Below are 17,298 nucleotides of genomic sequence, written 5' to 3' on the forward strand. Positions count from 1 at the left end.
TGACATTCCAGAAGGGTGCTGATCCAGCGGGGCCTGGGGGAGGCTGGCAGGCCCCGCTGGAGTTGGGGGCCCTGGGGGTCAGCAGTCTTTCCCTTGTGCTGCCCCTGAGGTGGGGCCTGCAGCTGTCTGTGTTGGGGGAAGGGCGAAACTTCTAAAACACAAGGAACCAAGGGAGAGGACTCCAACAGGGACACCGGGCTGGAACCCTTCCCAGCACCCCTCTCTCACGCACACACTCCTCACATACAGCTAAACCCACTGTCTTTTCCCCCAGCTACATGAGGGTAGCAGGGCACCCTGCTCAACTCTAAGTCCCTGAAGAGCAGGGTTTGTGTCTATTTCATAGGCTGCCCTCTCCCACTGTCCGACATGGGGTATGTGCTCTGTGTTTTGTCTGCATGAGTGAATGAATAAAGTTCGATCGGGAGCCACGGCCCTTCTTCTCCGTGCCTCTTTCTTTTGATGTCCCGGAGTCCTGGCTACCAGTCCTGTCTCGGCAGCTGGCCCAGTGCCTGAGCCAGTCGCCTCATCCCTCAGACGCTCAGCTTCCCCATTTGTGGAGCGGGGGTGGCTCGGGTCTGTTCTGGGTAGGGTTACTGGGGGCATGAAATGACATCATGGAAGTGAACGTGTCACTGAAAAGGCAGGACAAGCGTGAAGGGGCTTGGGGTTTCGGAGCCGTTGCTGTCATCGCTGTTCCCGCCACTGTCACCATCCAGCAATCACCCTCATCCGCCCTTTCTCCTGCTCCCCAAATAACCACTCTACCTCTGGCCCATTCAGTGCTTAAGTTAAATCACATTTTAATTGTTCTTCAAAAAGGAATAGAGAACTCAGAAGAGATTCACAGCACTCGCATTCATGAAGGGTTCACTAACAAGAGGAATATATTAAGCTTCTGGTTAAAAAATGCAAACGCAGTCCCAGTTACACTCACGCTTGTGCTCCCAGACACACCCTGGCCCTCGGGCACACACGTGCACACACTCACACACGTGCTTCCGAACCCCGCAGCCTCCCAGCACACGCACTCAGACACACACTCCCCTGAGCAGGGCTCGAAGGCTGGTGGGAGAAGGAGAGGCCTGGCGTCACCCCAGAGGCCTGGCCCTCCCAAATCCCCCTCACTACAGGACGAAGCTAGACTAAACTCGGGGCTCTAGGGGACACACGCGGGGCTCTGTGAGCTGTGCTTGGGGCCGGGAGGTGGAAATGCCGCAGCGGGGACAAGGGGCCTTAGACGATCCTGTTCTCCATGATGGCCAGCCGCTTGCTCACAGCTTCCAGTGGGCTCAGAGTTAAGGAGAGGTGCAGGCTCACCAGGGCAGGGCCGTGAGGGAGTGGCCCCTGGACTCAGGACCCCGCTTTCGGTTCCCTGTCCAGTGACCTCCTTTCAGGGCTTTCTCTTAACCTACACCCCCTCCCACCCCCGACATCATGTTTTTCCCCCCAGTGTCCAGCTTTATCCATCCACTGCCCTCAGAATGGTGCTCTCCAAAAACACAGCCAGTATGATGAGCCCCGAATGCCCAGGAGCAGATTTAGGCCTGCTGGGTCCCCACCGAGTCCTGACCAGGCCAGGAAGCTGTTCAAGGCCCCGCCCCATCTGAGTCGGGGCTGTTGTTCGTCATATCACCAAGAGCCTGAGAAGTAAGGTGTCCCCAGGCACCATGATTCCCTAAATGTGTCTAGGACGCTGTGTGTCTCCATCTCTAGATCTTGAACTCTGCCTCAGTTTCTCCGTGTGCCCTCTAGAAGCCACTGCTTTTGACAGGGTAGTATCAGAGCGGGTGTCCGCCTATCTGGCGGAATCCAGCCCATCCTCAGCAGGAAGCAGGCAAAGAGGAGCCTGCCCCGACCCTGCCGCACAGAGCGGCATGGCGCACTCCCCTCCCCACAGTGCCCCGGCCCCACCCCTCGCCTTCCCTGCGTCAGCCTCTGGATAAGGATATGTTTCTTGGTCAAGGCCTGCAGCAGCCCCTCCACTTTGGCCTGGAATTTCACAATGGACTCACAGTCACATGGATCTTCCTCTGGAGTGGACAGGAAATAGAGAAAGACAAAGGGATGGTAAGTGGTTGCCACGCAGGGAGGCGGGGCAGTCACTGTCCAGAGCCAGGACTAGGGAGTCATGGGGGAGCATGTGGCCTAGGACACCTGAGGGGGCAGGAATATGTATAATTGAGACAGAGCTCCTGGGAGTGATGGAGGGCGACCCGTGAATGTCTTCCTGATCCCCCAGAGCCCTGACAAAGAACTCCGGTAACAGCATCCCTGCGCTGAGCACCTACTATGTGCAAGACACTGCTGTCAGGAGCCGTTCTGTCATCCCGGTGACTCCTCAGCCCAATACTTTGAGTGTGAAGTTATTAATCCCATTGTACAAATGAAGAACCGAGCAGTGAAACAACTCATCCGTGGTCAACAAGTAGTTAATGTCAGAGCAAAGATGCAAAAACAGACACATCTGGCTCAGGAGTCCCTTCTTGACCACTGGGGACCAGCTGGCAAGGTCATCAGGCACGATCAGAGGAGGTGGCAGGATTCAAATCCCGGCTTCTCCAGTTATTAACAATTGTTCCACCGCTCTGGCCTTGGTATTCCTGTCTGTAAAGTGGGGATAAAAATATTCCTACCAAAATAGAATTGAATGATTTTGATACTGGAGAGCGCTGAGGACAGTGTCATTCACATATTGAGCATTCCGTAAATACACATGTGCTGGCAGTAAGACTTAGACTGGCTGGCCCCTCTCCTGGTTCTGCCAATTTGTGGTGCCAACCCAGCTCCTGCTTCTCCCCACCCACGTCCAGTTCCAAGATGGCTCCGTGACCCATGCCCAGAGCTACACCTGCCCCTCCCACCCATGCCAGCCCTGGCCTCACTCACCCACGCAGATCTTCTTCTGCAACTTCATGCCAATCTGGTTAATGGTCTTAAAGTCAGCCGTGTAGAAGTAGTGCTCTGCCACGGGCTCTGAGGCAATCTCCCTCAGCTCGTCCTCCACGGCATTGCCCACACCCACCGCAAACATCTTAAAGCCTGCCAAGAGGGCCAAGACAAGTAAGGATGGTGGTGGGGACAGCAGCAATGGCTGAACCCGTCGGAGGATACCCAGGAAATCAGCACCAGATACCTCCTGGTGGCAACTGCTGGAATTGCAGGCACAATGCCTTGGACAAAGACATTGAGGAAGTCAACACTTATTGTGATTCTACTATAAGTCAGACCTGCACTGACTCTCTGTACTGGGAGCCTTGTAATCTCATTTAACTCTCATAACCAACATCTGGTGCTTATTATTATCCTCATTTAATCGGCGCTAAAACTAAGGCCCAGGTTTGTCCCAAAGTGGGCTGCCTTCCAACAGTTGGCATATTCTTGGGAACATTCAACTGGAAAAGTTCCAAGGCCCTCTTACAAAAGGACCATCAAAACAAGCCACATACTTTTCTAGGGCCTCAATTCTGTCACCAGTATAGGAAAGACATAGATGAGCCAATCCTTCCTCATTCAGATTCAAACCTGGGTTTAGGGCACTGATCAGAAGAGACACTGAGATAAATAACAGCTGAGCTGTGCCGCGTACACCTGGTCATCAGTGCTGCTCGGGGTCCAGGAGGGAGCACCTACCAAGGTCCTTGGCCTTCTTGGCAGCATCATTGATGTAGTCCTGGCTCCGGCCATCGGTGAAAACGATGCCCACCTTCTGGGCACCAGGCCTAGCCCCGCTGGACACGGTGAAGGAATTGTCAATGAGGTACTTGAGGGCAGCCCCAGTCATGGTGCCCTTCTCCATGTAGGACATGTTTCGCACCGCTGCCTTGATGTCCTTCTTGGTATGGAAGCGGCCCAGCGGGAACTCCTGGCGCACAGAGCTTGAGTACTGTACCAGCCCCACCTGGGCCAGCTTGTCTGACACGTCCAGCGTGTCCACGATCTGGTTGATGAACTTCTTCACCAGCTCAAAATTCTCCGGCCGCACACTCTTGGATCCATCAATGAGGAAGACCAGGTCAGTGGCCAAACTGCCACCACCACCACTGCAGACTGGGGAGTGTGAGAAGGCAAGGAGACGGCGCTGAGAGACAGTCATCTATCTGACCACTGGCTGGGAGCCTCCCACACACCAAGCTCTGTGCTGAGGGTCATCCCATCTTGTCCTCAAAACTCTCTCTAGAAACCCAAAGTTCCTGGCCCATTTTACAGCATTGAAATCTGAAAGATCACAAGGCTCAGAGGTACTGGCACCAAGACTCGAACTCAAGGCTATGTGACTCCTTCCATCACACAAAGCCCGCCACCCATTGTGTCAAAAGGGGGACATCGGAAGAGAATTTTCGGCTGCCATCCAACTCTAGAAGGAATCTATCCCCTTTGCAGATTTGTCCAGAGGCAAAGTATGGGAAGGCTGAGATGGGCTGGGGAGTAGACCAGGCGCCATCCCCTCCCTCACCCACCCTCCCGGCTGCCTGTGTGCAGCCCCACTGACCATTGCAGGTCTTGCCATCACTGTTCAAGGTGAAGCCCTCGCGACAGGCGCAGGTGTAGGAGCCCGGGGAGCTGATGCACACCTGCTCACAGTCATGGTCTCCTGTGGCACACAGGTCTGACACCACTGGGGGGACAAGAGGAGACTCAGAATCTCACAGTCACAGGGCCTCAAATATCTCAGCCAGGATGGGCCCTCAGGGAAACTGAGGCCCTCAACTAGGTGGGGTCCAAGCCACAGAGCCTCATCCCAATGCTGGAATCACTGCACCAGCGCTGCCATCCCTGAAGAAGGTGATAATGCTGATGATAAAACTCAAACGTCCTGCTAAAAAGGTAAAGGCTAGAGGAACAAGAGCTTTTTTTCCTATTCTGGTCACTGCTGTATCCCAAGTGTCTAGAACAGCACACGTAGCGAAGGGCACAGCATGCACAAGACTCTCAACAAACATTTGTTAAATACCACCTATTGAGCACTGTGCCATGAGTTATTTCATTGAATTCTCAAAATAACATGCATGGTCTTCTTAGACCCGTTTCATAAATGAGGAAAATCCTTGCCCTGGCCCCGCCCCATCCTACTCGGGACCCCGCCCCTTCTGACTGGTTAAATCCCACAGACAGACTGCTCACAGGCCTACCTCCCCTCTTCGAAGGACTCTAAACCTTCTCCTGTCCAGCGCCCAAGCCCCTCGGACCCTCCTGCATCAAATGAACACTTGAGCACCTAAACCCTCCCCTAGACATCCAAACACGCACGGGGTTTTTTCAGGCCTTCTCTTTACTGGATTCACGCCTCTCCCGCGTCCCTTCCAGGACCCTGGCACATAAAAGGGTTCTTGGCATCGCCTCTCCCCTACTGCCTTCAGCCCGAGCTGGGTATCCGCTCCTGGATCAGCACCCCCCCTCCCACCCAGCCCTGGCCCCGCCCCAGAGGCTGGTCTTCCTCAATCTGACCCAGGTTCTACTTCCAACATTGCCTTAAACACACTGAGGCCCCGTCACCAGCCCTGGCCCCGCCCCAGATGCTAGCTCTAGCTCAGTCCCGGCTCTTATAGGCCACCGTCCCGCCCCGGCCCCGCCCTAGTTAAGAAGATTCCGGAGTCCTGCTTTCTCAGCCCCGCCCCCGTCCCCGCCCCGCGCCCCCGCCCCGCCCCGCGCACAGCAAAAGGCCTCCTGGAACTTCTTGGACAGTTTCTGGATGACGCTGTAGCTCTCCACGTAGTCCACGTGCTCCTCCTGCGGCTCGCTGGCGATCTGGCGCAACGTGGCCTTGTCCACGCGGCCCACGCCAATGGCGAAAAGCTCGATGCCGCTGGCCCGGGCCCGTGCAGACACGTCCCGCACACTGTCCTGGGGCCTCCCGTCCGTCACCACGATGACCACCTGCGACACAAGGGGACACGTGTGAGGAGCGGGCCCCCCTGGAGGCGCTGAGCCGATCTGGGCGCTTGGCCCTCCAGCAAACCCTGGGACCGCTGGCAGTAGAGGAGACTGAGGCTAGCTGGTTGCAGGTGGATCTGACTCCCTGCCACGGTTCTGCCCCAGGGAAGAGAACAAGTCTAGGGGAAGAGAAGACAGGCTTCCGTTGACTGAAAGAGACAAGCTAAGGTATTCTTCCATCTGGCTAGCTTCCGGATGTCTCCTGCTTCAGACAAAGGTCAGGATCACGTCTTCCCCCGCCCAGACAGGGGATTCTAAAGAGAAGCCAAGCAAATGTGCCCAACACCGTGCAGTTTTGCCAGTTGGCCACTAGAGGGAGGCAGAGGGAGAGGACGGGAGCCTGTCCCACATACATGCTACTTACCTCTTCTCCCTCCATTCCCAGATGCTACATTCTTTCCCACCGAGGAAAAGATTCCTCGGCTGTCCTCCCATGAGACTCCTCCCCCTCTCGAGACCCCGCTCCTTCTGAGGGGTCAAATCCCAAAGACTGCTCACAGGCCCACCTTCCCTCTTCAAAGGACTCTTAAATCTTCTGCCCAATGCCCAAGCCCCTCAGACCAGCCTGCATCAAGGGAACACTTTAGCACCTAACCCCTCCGCCCGACATCCAAACACGCACGGGTTTTTTTCAGGCCCCCTCTCTACTGGATTTGCGCCTCTTACAGGTCCCTACCAGGACCTTGGCACATAAAAGGGCTCTGCACCCTGGAAAAGGGAGACAGGAGGGGACCCTGGCACTGCCCCCGCCCCGAAGCTGTGTCCTCACAACTCTACCAGAGTCCAGAACTTGGCATCCCGTCCCCTTGGCCGCTTCTCTCCTTCTGACCTGGATCTGCTTCTGATTCCTGGGTCCCCACTCCTGGCCCAGGTGGTTTAAAAAGGCCCAGGTTAGAAATGCAGGCCCACAAATTACAGTTCACCTTCGAGCTCCCACTTCTTCATCTAGAAGATAGGGTTGTGGTGAGATTCAAGCGAGATGATTCAGAGTAAGAAGCCAGGAAGGGGAACTGTTATTTGTAGTGTCTGTGCCCTGGGGAGTGAGCTTGCACAATCTCTTCCCCTCAGAGGCCTGGGCTCCTGGCACTGAAAACCTAGCTGAGACTATTCACGGCCACATGCAGTGAGGCCCACTGTCTCCTTGAGTCCCCCTTCAACCCAGTTTTGGGACTTCCGATCCACCCTGTAGGACTTCCCACAGGTGAACTCCAGGCCGAACCCCTCATGGCTGGTGCCAGCTCCCCCAGACCTCGGTCTCTGTTTCAACTAATGGAGGAACTCTCCTCACTTGCCCACCCCAGGCCACCAGCCTGAGCTGGAATGAAACAGTTAACTCTGGAGATGTGACAACTGTAGATGTCTCCACCATCCCCTTCACCTCTCTCCATTAGGATCACCCAGGGTCACCACCTCCTCCCAGTCACCATAACCGGCAACCTCATGCCGGAACTTGAAAGTGAACCCTACAAAATAAGACCAGGCTGCCCGCGGTGACATTCCTTTGAGGGCCATAATGACTGGGGTTATATGCTACGGTCTGTGAACCCTTCTACCACTTATTAGCTGGGCTCGCGGCTTAAGCTCCCTGTGCTTCAGGTTCCTCATCTGTAAAATGGAGACACCACCCCTGAGCAGGATTGTTCTGTTCAGTTGTTCTGTTCTGTTCTGAGCAGGTGTGCACTGCATGCCAGAGAGTAGGGTACACAAGGGGGCAAGAAAGAGTACTTCCCTGGGCTGGGGCCCCGGGCAGGCAAATGGCGGGAGCTCAGTCCAATAAGGGCAGTGACGGGAAGGTGCTGGAGCCTGTGGGAGGACCGGCGGGGGTGAGCACACCTGCTGGACTCACAGGCCCTGGGCTGAGGCCTGAAAATGACCCGTGGGGTACAGGTCTGTGAAAACACGCAGCACTCTGCGTGGAGCCCTCGCTGACTGTGCAGCTGGTGAGCATCGCCTCCTTGTTCTGAGGCTCTACCCTCTAAGACAGCACTCCCCAAATTTTTTGGCACCAAGGACCGGTTTTGTGGAAGACAATTCTTCCACAGACCAGGGGAGTGGGGGAATGGTTTCGGGATGGTCTCTGTGCAGCCAAACCTCTCTGCTAATGACAATCTGTATTTGCAGCTGCTCCCCAGCACTAGCATCAGCGCCTTAGCTCCACCTCAGATCATCAGGCATTAGATTCTCATAGGGAGTGCACAACCTAGATCCCTCGCATGCGCAGTTCACAGCAGGGTTCAAGTGCCTAGGAGAATCTAATGCCACCCATCTGACAGGAGGCGGAGCTCAGGTGGTAATTTGCCTGCCAGCTGCTCACCGCCCACTGTGCAGCCCAGTTCCTAACAGGCCATGGACCAATACCAGTCTGTGGCCTGGAAATTGGGGACCCCTGCTCTAAGGCTTTTTTTTTATAGCAAATGTTTATATGGGGCTTATTAGGCGCCAGGTGCCCTTCTGAGACCTTTGTGCTTATGAACTCATTTAGCCCTCCTAAGAACCCCTTGAGAAGGTGTTATGTCACTCCTGTTTTATAGGCAAGAAAACTGAGGCACATGGCATGAAGTTAACTCACTCAGAGGCAAGTGCGGTAGAGCAGGGACTTGAACCCACACAGGCTGGTGGCAGTGTCCACGCTCTTACCCATCACGTAAACATCTGAACACTCTCATTCTGCCTTTGAGGAGCACAGACTGGCTGGGAAGCCAAGGTCATCTAAACAGAAATAATCAAGTGCTCGCCTGAGGTGAGAAGGATGGGGAAAGAAGGGCTCAGCTCTACCACTTACCTTAGTTGGGTCTGCTCCCCATCTGTAAATGTCCACCTCGTAGGGGTGTTGGGAGAATTCAAGTGTATGCAGGCAAAGCTCCCAGCACCCAGCGGGAGCCTGCAAACAGAAGGACCCCAGCAGGGGTGGGAGGGGGGCACGTACCTTGCTGATGTCGGGAGAATTGGCGCGACCACCCTCACCATCACTGAAGGCCTTGGTGATGGCAAACTGGATGGCCAGGCCAGTCATGGTGCCCGTGGACAGCGGCCGGATGCGGCGCACGGCCTGCAGCAGCGCAGCCTTGGAAAGGTGGGCCCACAGCGGGAACTCCTGCTTCACAGAGCTGGCATAGTTCACCACGCCCACCCGGGTGGCATTGGGCCCCACATTTAGCGACTCGATGACCTGGGACAGGAACACCTTCACCTTCTCAAATTCCACGGGCCGTACACTACGTGAGCTATCGACAACAAACACCAGGTCCGTGGGCCGGGTTCGGCAGAGGTGCCCTGGGAGGGGAAGGAGGCAGACAACAAAGAGCAGGGGTCAGACGTCAGGAGGCTGGACCAAAACAATCAGACAAAGGAGCAGAGCATCAGGGCTACTTAGATCCAGACTTGAGGCCTCAGGCAGAAAAGACTGGGCTTGAGCCAGGCTATCTGGAGCCTTTGCTAGCATGTGGGCACTTGGCCAAGCAACTTGCTAAAGGTCTCACAGCTCAGCTCCTGGGAAGGAGAGGTTCAAATTCTGGCCTTGGGTAACTCACTTCACCTCTCTGGGCCTCAGTTTTCTCATCTGTACAATGAGCTGATTGTCCCTTCCTCATGGGATCCTATGAGGACGAGCAAAAGCGCACACAGGGTGCACGCAGGGGGCTGGGCATGAGGTGGGTGTTCAGGGAACAGCAAAGGCAAGGACCACCTTTAAAACCCACTGCTTGGGTCTGAGCCCAGAGCAGCTCCATAAGCAAGGGGCAGCCGTTTCTCCAAGCTGGGAAGCCAGGCCCTGAGGGCGGGCCCTCCGGGGCAGACACAGCTCTGAGGCCCAACACATGCCTGCCAGCATGCCTCTTTCACCTGAACATCAGAACAAATCAGTAGTGTGGACCCAGTTTCCCGAGACCAGCACAGCTGGCTGGCTAGTGTCCAAGGGCAGGAGGAAGGGGCAGAAACTTCTAGTAGCTGCCTTAGCAGCCTGACCAGGTGGGCCGCCAAGACCCACCCCCAAGGAAATACGTCTTTCCAGGCACCCTGGGAGGCAGCACCATGTACTGGGAAGCATTTGGAGCTGGAGTGAGGTAGACAGGGCTTCAACTCATGGCTCAGCCATTCGGTGGCCCTGAGCAAGTCATTGCACCTTTAGGAGCTTCCGTTTCATCTGTTCATTGGGGAGAAAGGCCACTGCTTGATGAAGTCACTGTCCTGGGCCTGCAGCTGGAGGGCCTCGGTAGAAAGTGAACTGAGTCTGAACTGATACCCTCTATCAAAGAAGGATGCAGAAGACGTAGGACCCAGGACATAAGCTTAGCTCTCCCTGCTACCAGATACCATGCCCTAAATCCAGGCATGAGGGTCCTCAAGGGACCTTAGAAATGATCTTGCAGCCACTCCCTGGTCCCCACTAGCTAAGGGCACAAAAAATGGGTAAACTGAGGCCCAGAGAGGGAGAGGGAAATGGCCACAACACAGAGCAGTGGATCAAGAGCCAGGAGGCCCCGGGGCTCTCTCACTGCGTGGTCTCAGGTCCACCCCTCTCCAGCCTGTTTTCCCACCTGTACCGGAAGAGTTGGGCATTTGAGAGTTCAGTACCCAGTTTCAAGGCTGAAACTGGGAGTGGTACAGCAGGCAGGGCTGGCAAACAGAAATGGGGTCTCGCCGGTCCCCCAACCCCCATCCTGGGGTACACTCATCACCGGACCACAAGCTCAGCGCTGGGCTTGGTGCAGCCCCCGACATCAGCGGCTCTCTGTCAGCTTCCGCCCCCAGCCACCCAAGAGACAGCAGCCCTGCAGCACGCGTGGTCCCTGAGGGCAGCCTGGGGGCTGAGAAACCCCGGGGAAGACTCCGGAACTCCAGAGAGAAGCCCCCTCATGTCCCCTGACAGAGCAGACTGAGGGTCACCCCAGCCCTGGCTCTTACAAGCGTCTTCTCCGTCTGCTCCCGTGCTAGCCTGCCGGCCACCCTGCCTCCCCGCCCCCCTCCTCATCTCAGATCCCACTTAGTCCCTGCCCTTCTCAGGGCGCAGTCTCCCAGGCTGTGGGTCCAGGGCCACTCCTCCCTTGCCCCCGCCTCACATAGACCCCCTCACCTCTGGGCTGGGGGGCGAGGCCAAGTGTCCGTGGGACCAGGAGCAGCAGCAGCAGACCGCAGAGCACGAGGCTGGCACTAGAGATGACCCTCATGGTCCTAGCAGCGCGGGCAGCAGCCAGCACAGCTGTGCAGGGCAGTCGGCTGCTGGTCTTATTAACCTTGCTGCCCAGCCTCCCAGCCAGGAGGCCCTGCCCTGCCCCTTGCCTCCTGTGTAGGGGGTGGGGCCTGCCTAAATGAGGTGTGTGTGTTCCTCCCTCCAGAGAGGGAAGGGAGGAAGCCGGGAAGGGAGTGAGCTGCCTGGCGTGCACTGGAGAGACCCCTCCAACCACAAGGGCTCTTTTGCCTCCAGAAGCAACCAGAGCTTGCAGCTGCAGGGAGGAGGGTGCCCCCTCCAGGGGCTGGAAGCTGCGCTGACCTGAAGCTGCGACTCTAAGGCCAGGGAAACCTGAGTTCCATGGCCTCAAGCCCCAGCTCTGCCCTGCACCCTCATCCCACACCCAGATTCTTCTCTTGCCTGCAATTTCAACCCCAATTTTCTCATTGTACACACTTCCCCTTCTCCAGCCTCAACTACCCCCTGCCCCTCCACGCAAGCCCTGCTCTCCAGCTACACCTGGATTCTCAGAGTTCTCTTCCAAGTCTTCGCACATACAGGGCAATCTGCCCAGAATGCTTTTCATGGCACTCACTCTGCCAAACAGAATCTTTCAAGATCATAATTGGAGTAACGTGTACATTAGAACTTGGCATGTGCATGGCAGTAGAGAAGGGAGCTAAGAGCGCAGACTCGGAGCCAGATTAGCTGGATTTGCTATATGCCACCTGTGTGACCGCAGGCACGTTACTCCACCTCCAATTCCTCCTCTGAAAACAGGAGGCTAACAGCTACAGCTGATTAGAGAGACAGAATTGTATGAACTATCTCATTTAATTCTCTTGACAGCCCTGTGAGGCAGCTACTATTATTGCCCTCCTTTCCCAGATGAGGAACTGAGACCGAGAGGTGAGGTAACTTGTCTGAAGTCACACCGCTAAGAAGCATCATTGCCAGGACAGGGCCCCAGGTTGGTGTTCTCCGCTGCCCTGCTCGCTCAGGCAGAGGCGCCTTCTCCAGGCCCGCCTCATTCCCACCACCCTGGGTTATGACACGCCCTGCGCCTCCATGCCTTGTCTGTCTCATCCATGAGTGGGTAAGGGCCTGGTTGGTTCATCTCTGCATCCAGGCCCAGCCCAGGGTCTTGCACGGAGGAGGCAAAAATAAAGGCTTGTCAATAAAGGAACATAACTAGGGATGGTCCCTGGAGTGGCATCAAGGGCCAGCAGTTGATGGGATAAAGCGAAAGAAGCATGGGCTTGACCCCCTGAGAGAGCCGGAATCGGATCCACCTCTGCTGCTGACCGGCTGTGTGCCCTGCAGCTGGTGACTTAACCTCTCTGATCCTTGGCTTGTTATCACGCAATGGGAATGGCAGTACCCGGCCTGCCCACCTCACTGGGACCATGTAAGGAGGCAATGAGAAGACAGAAGTGGAGATGGGGGCCCAAGAATCATCATTTTCCCCGGGGGGTAACATCGTTAACACTTAAGACCTATGCACGTCACTCTATGTAAATTGTACCTTAATAAAAGGAAATGTAAAGACATTTTCTTTAAAATGATTGCTGGGCACAGCTGACCCAACCAGCACTCTCACGACTTTCCTCAATAATGGCAGTCACTCACTCTGTCGCTGTACTCCTTTGTTCTCCCGACAAACCTGAGCAATGGCAGCAGATCTGAGCATATTAGCCCATTTGTCAGATGAGGAAACGGAAGAAGTTCACGACTGGCCGGAAGCCACCCAGCCAGTTTAGAGGCCGGGCCAAACGTGGACCTCAGGTCTCAGTCCCCTTTGTCCTAGTTATAAAGAGCAAGGAAATTGAAAGCATTTTTTTCCGACTTCCCCACTTAAGTTTCGTATTTATTCGTATAGTTCATAGCCCTCCGCAGTCAAAACCAGGAGGTTGCTGGCTTCTTTTCTCTCTGCAACTTTTAAGTCTCATTCTGTTGTTCAGAGGCACCGCAGGCCTGATGACTGAAGTGTTTATGGCTTCCCTACATTGTGTTATAAATGTGATGCCTGCCTCCCCCCAAGCAATTCAGCTCCCTCCAAGCAGGGGCCTTGCCTGGCTCAGTCACCACTGAATCTTCAGCACCCAGCCTGCTGCCTGGAACAGGGGATAGGCATGCAAGTGAAGAAATGAGCTAAAAGAAAGAACTAATGATGAAGGATCCACCCGGAGTCAGTGACGGTGACCCACGGTGACAGAGGCGGAGTGCTCACCCCGTGGCCCTGCTGAAGGTGGACGAGGAGAACGTGAGCTCGAGTCCCCTCGCCAACCGCCCCCTCTGCCCGGTGGACAGGGCTGTGTCCAGAGCTCAGGGTACAACACTCCCTTGGCCGGGGCAGCAGCTGGGCCCGTGAAACAGCTCTTTCAGCTCCAGCTCTGAATGGCAGTTCTATGGACTCCTCAGAGGAACACAGGCGCCTTTTCTGGGTCACTTCTCTGCTCATTAGCGGAGCCACAGAAATATGCTACAGGTAAGTTTTCAGAACAGAGATGGACCCCCCCTTCAAAAGGGGGCAGCTTTAACATTCCACAGCAAGAGCAAGGGCTTGCGGGGAAGGAGACCTGGAAGTTCAGCATATACATTGAGAAAAGAAAATAAATATTTGTGTTTTTAAAATGTGAAACATTTTCCCCAGGAATCAAATTGGGAACAGTGGGTCTGGTATTGGCCAGAGAAAAAAAATCCGTTGAGGGGCCTTCCTCGAGGCTGCTCACCGGTCAGAAGGGCTCCCGCAGTTCCCTCTCCTTGTTTTCACACACCTCAGGTTTCCAGAAACTTAAAGCCTTTAGTGTTTTATCCCAGAGAGAGAGAGAGTGTTTGTGATAAAGTGAGAGGCCCCTGGGCAGAGTGTGGCTCCGTGGAAAGAGCGCAAGGCGCCCCCTCCAGCCTGAGGCTCAGCTTCTTTCCAAAGAGCAAACCTGGTTATCTTGAGCTCCCATGACAAGAGATGCAGCCTGGTTGGTCCAGGACAACATGTCCCCTCGTCCTTCACTCAGCTTCATCACGGTTTGGCTGGATCCACACAGAAGTTTACCGATATTTATTTAATCTTTCTCTTTAACTCTCAATCCACTTGTTGGAAAAAAAAAATCTCCTCCTCCTAGGAAATAACAGCCACAAAATCACCAGTTCAACATAATTTATAGATTTATTCTGCTATGCCCTTAAATAAATTTGAAACAAATTTAATTTAACTTTTTCATCTACTTTGCACCAAAAATTATCTTGCACTCTGCCAGGGGCACGCACACCAGACTTTGGGGAATCCTGTGACATGAAACCGCTTTGGAATCAGGCAGAGCTTGGTTGGAGTCTGTCGCCTATCCATTGTGTTGACTTCAGAAGACTCCCTTCACGATTCTGCTCTTGAGTTTCCTGTCTGTAAGGTGGGAAGTTGATGGCCGTGTGCAGGAGGGTTGAGAAGGAAATGTATGGAACGTCGCCTCAGTGTGGTCCTCACCGCACCTTCTGTCTCAGTGAGCAGGCAGTTTCCATCACACTGACAGAGGAGCAAGGCAGCCCTGGCATTTCCCAGAGGGCAACCCTCACCAGTGGGGGATGGGCACCACCCGTAAATACCCCAGCTTCCCCGTGCTCTCTGCTGGACCGTTCTGAGATGTGCTCCTCACCATCCCTCAGAGGGTCCCCAACAGGTGTGAACCCCAACTGCCCACAGAAGCGAACTGTTTGCTCAGGCACTTTTTATTGGCTTTTGCCCCTTCCCAGCCTCGCCCCACCTCTCACTATAGTTCCTGGGCCCACCTCCCAAATAAACCACCAGCACCAAATCCTTGTCTTGGGATCTGCTTTGGAGGAATTTAAACGAAGCTCAGGCAAAGCTTTCTCGAGTGTGGGAATCTGAAACGAGGCTGTGCTGAGGGTCCTCCTCGGGGAGAACAGCCCTGGCGGGCGGGGCACATGAGGCGAGGGAGGGAGGGCCCTGTTCAGGCCCCAGGGATCAGCTGGGATCCACGGGGCTCCGGGCCAAATAAGCATCCTCATCTAGATGCACTTGCAACTTATTCTCTGACTCTTCCTTCAGTTACCCCCAAACCAGCGGTTTGGTTAAGGTTTTTCAAAAAAATGCAGAGTCTCGGGCCCCACCCCAGACCCAGCAAATCTGTATTTCTAAGCTCTCCAGGTGGTTCTGATAGAACTAAACCACCCACGTCATCCAGCCTCCCCTGTGCAACTTAAGTTCTCTCTCTGTCTCTGGAACACCTCTTGGACAGGGAGCTTGCTGCCTATCCCCCAAAGTTCTCCATCAGCTCTGAGGTGAGCACACCTGCTGGGGTGCCACGTTCAGCGACCCGAAGATCATGGCCACGCCCCCACTGAGCTATTCTGCCCTAGTGAAAACATCCTCATTTCTTACGAACATCCTTTTTAACACACAGATTTCAGCCCTTTAGGAGCCTGGTGCCAGCTCCCAGTGGCAGTTCAATTTGTCTCTTTCCCTCTTAAAGATCTGGGCTCTAAATTTAATGTAATCCTCCAGCTAGCAGAACGGAATCTATTTTTCTCCCCATTTTCCAAAATACCTACCCTTTAGTTATGTTGCCCGAAATCCCTGCTGTTTTCCACCTCAGCCTCAAAACAGAGCCCCTGAGACCTGAGAAGAGCACATGAAGGCATGTGAGCGGCATTCAGCTCGCTGTTTCTTCCTTCAATTTCAGAGCCCTGGACCTACCCTGACAAGATTTCGGGCATTCAAGATTATTGCCACGGCTGCCACTTATGCATTTAAGGAGGAAGAAAATAACACTTCCTCCAAATTGAGAAGAGGTGGTACTTTCATTCTTCTTTTGCTGTGTAACGCATGACTGCAAACTTAGCAGCTTAAAACAGCAAAGGTGTGTTACCTTACAGCTTCCGTAGGCTAGAAGTCTGGGCACAACCAGACTGGGCTGCCTGCTCCGTGCCTCGCAGGCTGAAATCCACATGTCAGCTGGGCTGCATTCCTTTCCGGAGCTCAGGGTCCTCTTTCAAGCTCACACAGTGGTTGGCAGAACTCAGTTACACCTTGCAGGTGTCAGACTAAATCCACGCCCCCAACCCTCCTGCTGGCTATTAACAAGGGGCACTCTAGTTCCTAGAGGTCAACCACAGTTTCTTACCACACGGTCTCCTCCAAAGCCTCCTCATGCTTCAGATCTCTCCTGTGCCAAGTCCCCCCTTCAGAGAGAGCCCAGTCCCTTTTAAGGGATCACTTGATTAGGTCAGGCTCTCCCAAGGTGATCCCCCTTTCTTAAAGTTAACAGTGCCATGTAACATAACCTAATCCCAAGAGAGACTATGTTGTCAGATTCACGGGCTCCACCCACACTCAAGAAGAAAGAACTATACCAGGTCATAAGCCATTGGAAGGCATCTCACATTTCTGCCTTCCGGGTGGAATAGATGGGCATAGAACAAGAAAAGAAGGGAGGGAGGGAGGGAGGAGGGCAGAGGATGGACAAGGAAATACAGCATTTTTCAGTTTGGGGGAAGTTGCACCAAAGTCAATATGGAAAGCACTAGATGCTAACTAACATACCCGAACTACAGCCGGCTGTTACTCTCGTGGTTCCATCTCCGGGCCCCTCCCTCTGGGGTGACTTCAGCAACGAAGGGTGGGAAAGCTCCCTGTGGAGTTTGGTGACCGGGGAGCAAGGCCTGGCCCTGTTGGTTTGTGGAGTGACTACAGGCAACCAAGGAATGTTAGGATGTCATGGTTGCTTCACCTATAGCCTTCATGGGGATGTCCAACCCCAGAAACTTAAATCTTTCCTTCCCAGACTCCAGGCACGTTCCTTCTTCCTTCCATTGTCCCCGCTGAAGTGCTTTAGTATAAGCACCTTCATTCCTCCCAAAGCTCCATCAATGTACAAAATTTCAGCAGCCTGGGCCTGTCAAGGTCCAGGCTGAACACATTTGTGGAATTGTAAGTTGTGACTTATCAGAAGTGAGGTCCCCGGACTGGAATCACCCTCTGACATGTGGTCACCTCCCCAGGCCTCTGCCCAGGCTGTCTTCCTGTCAGGATTGCGCCCCCAGCAGGTGGCGCAGAGTAAGTTACAAGGCCAGTGTCCTGCTAGACCACCTGGGCCCCTGAGGCGGCAGCAAAACTGTTTGCCAGATGGACTCTGTTTATATAGGGCTGTGGCTCCCTCGTGCTGGCCGCTTTCTGCCAAGCCCAC

The 17,298-nt window shown here is 54.6% G+C and overlaps 1 protein-coding gene across 1 annotated transcript; it reads right to left on the reverse strand.

Moving 5' to 3' along the window:
- Window positions 1-1,236: 1,236 nt before the first annotated feature.
- Window positions 1,237-11,099, reverse strand: MATN1 (matrilin 1). Its single transcript, XM_054571517.1, has 8 exons — window positions 11,006-11,099; window positions 8,861-9,207; window positions 5,655-5,877; window positions 4,493-4,618; window positions 3,634-4,050; window positions 2,890-3,042; window positions 1,953-2,033; window positions 1,237-1,286 (listed from the first exon to the last, which is right to left on the reverse strand). The coding sequence occupies exons 1-8, from the start codon at window positions 11,097-11,099 to the stop codon at window positions 1,237-1,239; spliced, it is 1,491 nt and encodes a 496-aa protein (XP_054427492.1).
- Between the last annotated feature and the right edge of the window lie 6,199 nt (window positions 11,100-17,298).

The sequence above is a fragment of the Pteronotus mesoamericanus genome, unplaced genomic scaffold, assembly GCF_021234165.1.
Source record: "Pteronotus mesoamericanus isolate MK-2021 breed Mesoamerican mustached bat unplaced genomic scaffold, CSHL_Meso_final contig_221, whole genome shotgun sequence".
NCBI classification, from domain to species: Eukaryota; Metazoa; Chordata; class Mammalia; order Chiroptera; family Mormoopidae; genus Pteronotus; species Pteronotus mesoamericanus.